Below are 8,139 nucleotides of genomic sequence, written 5' to 3'. Positions count from 1 at the left end.
TCATATTTCCTCCTACTCTCTTTCTGGTGCTGCTGCGATGTGTGAAATGATCTCTTCCGTGTAGCAGAGTCAGAGCAAAACTCTGTTTTTGTTATCTGTCAGTTGTGAAGTGAATGTTGAAAGAGATGAGGCAGTATTTCTTGAATGCAGATAGTTTTGGTGTTGTGTTAAATAAGGTGATCAACATCCCGGACGTTTCTCCAGTCTCAGAAAGTTGTCAAATGTCCGATTTCCATTCATATTTTATTCTCTCTTCTCTCTAAGTGCACTCCCCACCATGCGAAATGAGCCCACCCATGGGACCCCACTATCTGGACTTGCCATACAGGTCCGATAGGAGGCCCTTCCTAGGCAAGTCCTCCACCCTCCCAGCTCAGGAGAACGCAACCCCGGGCCGATGCACAGACATATCCACCCTCCCTAGTGGAGCGACGTCCACCCACACCCACCACCAGCGCTGGAGCAACCCAGGTGACGGCAGTCACGCCTGGGGGACCATCCAACACACCTGCCGCAGGCCGCTCACAGAGTACCGCGTGTACTCCCATGACTTCGCCACGCCACATGGGAAGGAGTGGGAGGGAAGACAGCAGCAGCAGCAGCAGCAGGGGACGGCCCAGGATGACAGCTTGAAACCGGACTGTAAACCTCAGATTCCCCCAAAGGTGCCGCGATCTATCACAGATGTGGATCTGTCAGAACCAAATGTAAGTGTGTTTGAAGCCATGCTGTCACAATGTGTTTAATGGGTCTCGTAAGGATGCTGATAGGCACCACAATATTTAACAGTTTTGGTATCATAATTTAACCTCTTAAACCCCACAGGCAGATCCATCTGAAAGAGGAATTTGTGGGATTCAGTTGGTAATTAATTTCTAAATTAATATTAGACTCTTCAATCGGGATTCTGTCAGTCAGTGCTAATACCACACAATAGTGATTGACCTCAAAGGTCACTTGACGTCTCTCAGCATAAGACCTCTGCTGATACCCAGAGAGCACGTGCAGTGGGACACTAAGCAGTTGTTAAAGCTCAACATGACTTGGGAGAAAATAGATGAAAATAGTTTAAGATGAAAAGGATGATCCGGTGTCGAGATTACAAGATCCCTATGGATCTATAGTGTCATTGGTTCTTAGAGATAAAATGTAATTTCATTGGACATGAAGCCTCTTAACAGTGTAGCCAGAGTTGGTGTTGAGGTTAATACCCTCTCTTTGTGCTCCCTCTTTAACAGCCTCATAGCTTTCCCACGAAAAAAAAAGAAAAAAAATGTCCCAATTTAGTATTGCAATTTGCAAATATGATGCTGTATTTTAGAAAATCCCAATTCTATCCTCTTCTCCGGCTCTGTTGGAAAACCATTTAAAACAAACCTAACTAATAATTATGGCTGAAATTCAGAGGACACTCGCCAACAAAATATTTCAACAAAGATCAGGTGACTTTTGCAATTGGTAGAGATCTTATTTTTAACTCTTCAGATGAACAACTGCCTCTCCAGGGAGCCTCTGAAGTAATAGATTAGAAGCCTTAATCTGGATTGACAGGAGTTTACGGCTGATTGCAAGCAGTGGGATTAGGCAATGGCTTTGTCTGCAGAATTCCCTTTTCTACAAATGGCCGATCGAAACCCCTCGCAATGTAAACACAACGGCAAATCCCCGCATGGCAACATCAGAGCAATGACTGACGGCAACGTAGGATCCTCACACTCTCAGATTCACTGGGGAGGCCGCGTTCTGTAAGAAGGCTACAGGTGATTATTTTGTGATGTTCAGCAGTTATCAGAAACAAAAATCCACTGCCTGTTGTATGTCTCTGTGTTTCTGAGACACGAAATTGAATTCACTTCCATACTGAGAGCAGAGATGAACCGGAAAGTGTTTCGACACAACAAAGTTGCCACTTTCAGCTGTTCCTCCGTCATACGTCGGCACTTCCTCATAAGTATTCACCCCACATTAGGAAATAAATGCATAAGAATAAATACTCCAGCATCTTTTACCATAACCAAGTTCCCCATTGCTATTAAATTGCCATTTTGAGGAATATTACTTAAGATTTTTCCATGTTGTCTTTCTACTTTATCCAAGAAATAATAATTAAAAAAAAAGATTTTAGGGTAAAGTTATGGGCACATAGAATAATAATATTGTTAGTTAGTTAGGACGTAACCCCAACCCTGATACATTATGATTCACTCCAGTTGGTGACATTACAGCCCAACTCTGAGCAGATCAGCCACAGCAGTACAACAGATATGACACATCCTCACCAGAATATCTGATATCTTACGAAAAACAAATACCACAATTATAAAACCAAAAATGCAGCCATTCCTGGAAGTGGTTCTCAATGTTTTTGTCGAGTGGGCCACAAAATGCGCACTCAAGCACTTGTATTTTTCCCTTTCAAAGCGATACTTCAACGAGAGACACGGCGCCAGTTGCCTCACATCCTGTGTGTGTGCGCTGTGAGGAAGTGGGCCATCTGACAGGCAGCGTCAGTGCTAGTTAACGCTTCACTGTCAGGAGAGTGGGGTAAAGAATAGAGAAGAGCAAGGACTGAGATTTGACATTAACCTTAAAACAGGAGAAAATGTTGCAGAGGGCGGCCTCCAATGTGTCAGACAAAGCAAAGAGCAGCAAGCCAAAGGTAGGTGGAAATCTAGGTAAAATATGAGAATAATAATATAATATAATATGAATACTGTCAGAGGCAAGATGTCCACTTTTGACATAAATGACTGAGAGAGACAGCCAATAATTTGCACAAATTGTAGCTGAATTTAATGTATAACATTGTTTAAATTAATACAGAAAATGGAAGTTGAAGAAGTTTTATTTCTAAAGGGTGTAAAGATAAAAAAAAGTTAAAATACTGATTGAACACAAAAATACCAGTTGACATAAGGTGGCTGTATTTTCCAAGTGAATTTTCATAATGTAAAACAGACAAACAAACAATGACAATACAATACAAACTGTACAATAACACAAAAAGTGAAATTAGGTGGAAGGACATAGCTCTAAAATGAAAGCCTTCAATTTGGCTTCTGTATTTGTAGACAGTGGAGTGAAATGTGGGCCTGGCAGACAACGCTGCATTAAATCAATCCACAGAGAGCCGTCTAGGAGTATGGAGCTCATATTTAACCAGGATTTCCAGGGATTATTCATTTATATAATTATTTTGGTGCTTTGCTGCGGAGATGATGGGCCGCTGGGAGAGATTATAATGACTTTTCGTTTTATGAAAAATTGGAAAAAAAGAGAGGAAAGAATTAAAACTGAGCCCGAGTAAAGCAACAATGAGTGCATGTCACCAGTGTTGTGAGGACGCTACATAAGTTAACACTTGACCACAAATATTATATATATACATATTTTACAAGCTCTAATTTCGAAAACACCCTCTGGACAGACTGAATGCTTTCTGTACGTACCAACGTATATATATATTCTGTAGGTGCACTTGCTTTTGACTGAAGTTCTTTGTAGCCATGAGCAAAGAATTAGGAACACTTTGGCTTTCCTTAACATACAGTATATAAAGTAGATACAGACAGCTGAATCCACTAGATAGCTTCAAACATATTTTACTTTTGAGCCTTGAGACAGCTGGGACAAGGCGTCCCAATCACAATGACTTGGTGTTATGTAATGCTGTTAAACCTTGCTACACAAACCACGGCTGTTGTCTCCATGACATCCTTTGTCTTTGTCTTTTTAATCCTCCCCACAGCGCTCAACGAGCTTCGGCAAGTTTGAGGGCCTCAGACATCACTCAGCACACAAACCGGAGGAAAACGAAGTAGCTACGGTTTGTACATTTCCTTGTTTTCATTTTATTGATATATATATATATATATATATATATATATATATATATATATATATATGCATTATGTCATATAGTTGCAAGAATGACAGCAGTTAATGGTCAATAACATACCAAAAACAAACATTCGTGATTTGCCTCTTGTTAGAGTGTTGACTATATGCACATATATAAATATTTGCAGCCTCTGCACTGTAAGGTGTTTCATATTAAAACATATGACATTGGAAACAAAAGGTTCATGCTGGGAAAAACCCTTTGCTGCACAGGAAGTGATGCATCTTACCAAAAATGGATCAAAAAAAGTGTGGAGATGAGGAGTGCCAAGTTCTAAATTGACTGTCTTTAACATCACCATGTTATTTGTACTTCTTTTACACAGCTCACAGAGGAATGTGAGAGTTTGGACCAAAACAAATCAGCTGGACTCGGGAAGAAGATGAAGGCAATTTCACTGACCATGCGCAGAAAAATGGGCAAAAAACACGCCAAGTCTTTCTCCGAGGAGACAGTGAGTCACTGAACACACACACAGCCTCAGTTTTTATTTAATTACTATCAGGTACAAGGGGTGAAGCTTAAATGAGTAACTCAAGGGTGCAGCACAAATGATCAAACCACCCTCTTGACTTCTGTCATACGCAGTAAAAGTCCAGACTTCCCAACAGCCTCAGTTACATCAAACCTGCGATGTTTTTCTGAAGAGTTTTATCGCTTTCATCTCACAGAAACCCACATCCTCAAATGTGACGCTGTTGCTGGCAATATTTAAACGGCGCGCTTCGCTCTGGCCTACACCGAAAAGTGTCTCGTTGCAGTTTTGTGTTTTACTGTAACACAGATGGAGAGATAAGATGAAACGCTCACAACCTACTTCTCTACTTGCAGCTCTGTTTTACTTTCCTTGGTGTCTTTTATGTTGATCAGTTTACTGGAGTTTGCACATTTCATCTCTGATTGATTTATATTATAACATTTGTCTGTGTTCTCTGACTTACCTCTCAATTAAAACATCTCTTCATTTTTTTTCTCTCACAGGGTGATGACACAGACAAAGACCCAGAGGCAGAGACAGACAGTGCCCCCCCAGCTGAGAAAAACTCTGCAAAGACAAGCAACTCTTTAGAGAGTCTTTACAGTGGCCAGAGCTCCTCTAGTAAGTATCTGCACATACTGCATACACTGCAAGACTGAAGCAAAGCTTGTTTTAGCCCACATAGTGAATAAAGGTGTGTAGTTATGTAACTAATTCCACAAAAAAAGAGTCAGCTGATCCATGTAATCAACCAGTACAATGTGTAATCACACTGTGTTGTGTTTGTGGGTTTAGGTGGTGTGACCAGTGAGTCCAATGGTTCTGGTCAGAGAGACAGTCTGAGGCTGGAGGAGGACGGCTCCTATCAGGGACAGTTCTGTGGCAGAGCTCGCGTCCACACAGACTTCGTCCCCAGCCCGTATGACACAGATTCCCTGAAACTCAAGGTACGAAACAACACTGTTTGTGTACAGATCTTCTGTGTGTTCAGCAGGGCGCCGATATAAACGATCCTTTTAGCAGATAAAGATCAACATCATCTTTTCATCTTTGTTCCTTTAGGTCAGTGACATTATCAGCATCATCAGTAAGCCTCCGATGGGCATCTGGACTGGCATGCTAAACAACAAAGTGGGCAACTTCAAGTTCATCTATGTAGACGTTTTGGTGGAGAAAGAGGAAGAAGAGGAAGCTCCCAAGATCAGACAACAGAAGCTGTGCAAAAGACCTCGGCCTAAAACGTTGCTGGAGTTACTGGAGCGACTGAATCTCGAGGTGAGGACGGGATCCACTCACCTGGGAAACGCTCACTGCTTTTACTTTGTTAAGTCAGAGGGTTTTCAGACAGTTACAGGACATAACAGGAAAGCAGTTGAATTCAGTTAACTCTTCTGTTTGGCATCTTGTTCCGATGGTGTAAACCTAATCTAATGTTTTCGTAACACAACCTCAAAGATGTATATAGGTAAAATACCTGATGTTGTCTCTGTGGTCTCCAATTTGAAACCGGCACCATACTAAACACTTTGTACCACACATCATCTGAAACATGATGTGTAGGAACTTAAGAGATGAATGTGAATGTGTACACCTCTGGGATTTTTACTCAAGTACGTCATGTGTGTTGTTGTTGCAGGAGTACGCCTCTGCTTTGCTGCTAAATGGCTACCAGACAGTAGAGGACCTGTTGCACCTGCAGGAGAAACACCTGATCGAGCTGAACGTCAAAGACCCCGAGCACAGACACAGGCTTCTCACTGCTGCTGACTGCTGCTACACAGAAGGTTAACAACATACCAGGCAACACTTCATGTTACAGATCACTAATGACCTGTGTGTTTAACTAAAGAGCCCTTTTACTACTTCACAGCTGTCATTTTTCTCTTTATTACAACCCTTGCTCATTTCACACAAAATATTGTTCCTAAAATATTTATATTACTAGTTTCCTGTAACCCACATGGGCTGTCATGGTGAGGCAGTACTTAAGGTGCATACTGTATGACTGCAATGTCCCTGGTCCCCCATCTTTAGGGTCAAAATAAAAATTAAAAACAGTTCCCTTAAACTTTTTGTATTGAAATGCACAAAAATCTGGTATTATTGCCTTCCAACTTCTAACCAGCAATTATAAACTGTAGTGACTTTAGTGACATTCGAATAGCAAAAAGAGCAAAGGTGAAGATCTTAATGAAAAGTGCTTCATTCAGATAAAACAAAGTTTAACATAAATATAGAACAATGGAAGTGTATTTTCCTCATTCATTGTTGCTTATCATCCAACTTGGGTGGAAATTATTTGCTCATTCATTTCTGCTAGAGAAGAAAAAGGTTTTTTTTTATTCTTTAATACGTAAAGTAGCAGGTGGAAGCTGAGGCATTTGTGCCACGCAGAATAGAAATACATCCTGCGCACAGCGAGCGGCTTATCTGTGATTTCCTGTTACTCAGATAGAAAGTGCTTAATGGGGCAGAAGGTGTTCCTGTAATCTGATGTCTTGAAGCAGAAGGCTGATTATCGCAGATCCAGTGTGAATGAAAACAAAACTACTTTCCAGTAAGAAGACGGAACAACATTCGCCGGCTATAGTTTCATCCAGTCTGTCCATGTTTTACTACAGTTGTGTACAAGGCAAATTAAAAGTCATTGTAATTTTCCTGTTTGGGTGACGGTGTGATGAAACAGATGGCAGCGGCCGCAGCGTGACCCTGCCAAGCTTGTCTCACATGCCAGTAATTTAATCAAGCTGAACTCCATTAGGTTAGTGGTTTGGCAACATGGACGCGAGGATTAGTAGCCTCCATCAGTGAAGTAGAAATATTAAAGAATGGTGGAATATATTTCTACTTTGTGAGAAATGACGAGTCAAAGCAGACATTTTGAGGTGTTCTTTCTAAAAGAAGAAGACACGCTGGGTCACACCTGCAGAAGTTATTTCAGTATTTGGGTGATTTGGCCACTCACAGTCAGCCAACACACACATTGTCCTGTTTTCAAAGCCATTTAGCAACAACAACCTTTAATCTGGAAAAGAATCTACAGTGCTATTGCTGTAACGGTAATAAATCATTTAAATACCAAAGAGCATCAGCCTTACGCATTTAAATATGGATTAGTTCCACTGATTTAAGCACTTGGCACAGATTTGAACGTCTCTAATGTGGTTGGAAACAGAAACTTGTAATATTATGACATTTAATTTGGTTCCATTTGGTTTGTGACTGCAGGTGATGATGTCAGGGAGGCGGAGGAGCACAGATCCTCCCACAGCCTACAGGAAGAAGACAGTGACTGTCCCAGAGACTCGGGCTGCTTCATCCCATCCGAATGTTCAGACAGCAAGGAGGACGCCGAGCAGCTCATAGATGCTGTGAACTCTTAATGTGACCACTTGTCACATGGATGCTTTGACGTTTGGACTTCAGAGTTGGGTATTTTCTTATGACTGATGGTTTCAACAATCATCCCATACGTTTCTCAAAATGTCATGTTAGTGTCCCTTATTCCAACAAGCTAGCCACAAGCTAGCCTAATGTAGAAGCTTTTTAAAGGTGATATATATATATATATCACCTTTAAAAAGCTTCTTCATATATATAGGAAGAATAAACAACCAATATTCCAAATGTCATTTTATCCACTTGTCACTTTATCAAGATAATAATCAAGTTGTAAGTTTTGATTTCTGGAGTTTTTATTTTATTTTATGTTGTTGAAACAGTGACATTGCATTGATTAAATATCACTTGTATTTATTGC

General features: G+C 40.9%; 1 protein-coding gene across 1 annotated transcript; it reads left to right on the top strand.

Moving 5' to 3' along the window:
• The first annotated feature begins 2,553 nt into the window (after nucleotides 1-2,553).
• Nucleotides 2,554-7,915, top strand: samsn1a (SAM domain, SH3 domain and nuclear localisation signals 1a). The gene is made up of 8 exons (XM_070906204.1): nucleotides 2,554-2,659; nucleotides 3,749-3,826; nucleotides 4,227-4,355; nucleotides 4,883-5,000; nucleotides 5,175-5,326; nucleotides 5,442-5,654; nucleotides 6,016-6,163; nucleotides 7,608-7,915. The coding sequence occupies exons 1-8, from the start codon at nucleotides 2,603-2,605 to the stop codon at nucleotides 7,760-7,762; spliced, it is 1,050 nt and encodes a 349-aa protein (XP_070762305.1). The 5' UTR covers nucleotides 2,554-2,602; the 3' UTR covers nucleotides 7,763-7,915.
• Nucleotides 7,916-8,139: the final 224 nt, after the last annotated feature.

This window comes from Enoplosus armatus, chromosome 5, assembly GCF_043641665.1.
Source record: "Enoplosus armatus isolate fEnoArm2 chromosome 5, fEnoArm2.hap1, whole genome shotgun sequence".
Taxonomy (NCBI): domain Eukaryota; kingdom Metazoa; phylum Chordata; class Actinopteri; order Centrarchiformes; family Enoplosidae; genus Enoplosus; species Enoplosus armatus.
The sequence above is the reverse complement of the archived record's forward strand: the minus strand, read 5'-3'. Positions and strand labels throughout refer to the sequence as shown.

Bases quoted from the DNA above. Each gene is read 5' to 3' on its own strand.
- samsn1a (XM_070906204.1), top strand. From the start codon at position 2,603: ATGTTGCAGAGGGCGGCCTCCAATGTGTCAGACAAAGCAAAGAGCAGC. The intron at 5,655-6,015 runs GTGAGGACGGGA...TTGTTGTTGCAG, and splicing joins TGGAGCGACTGAATCTCGAG to GAGTACGCCTCTGCTTTGCT. The intron at 6,164-7,607 runs GTTAACAACATA...TTGTGACTGCAG, and splicing joins TGACTGCTGCTACACAGAAG to GTGATGATGTCAGGGAGGCG.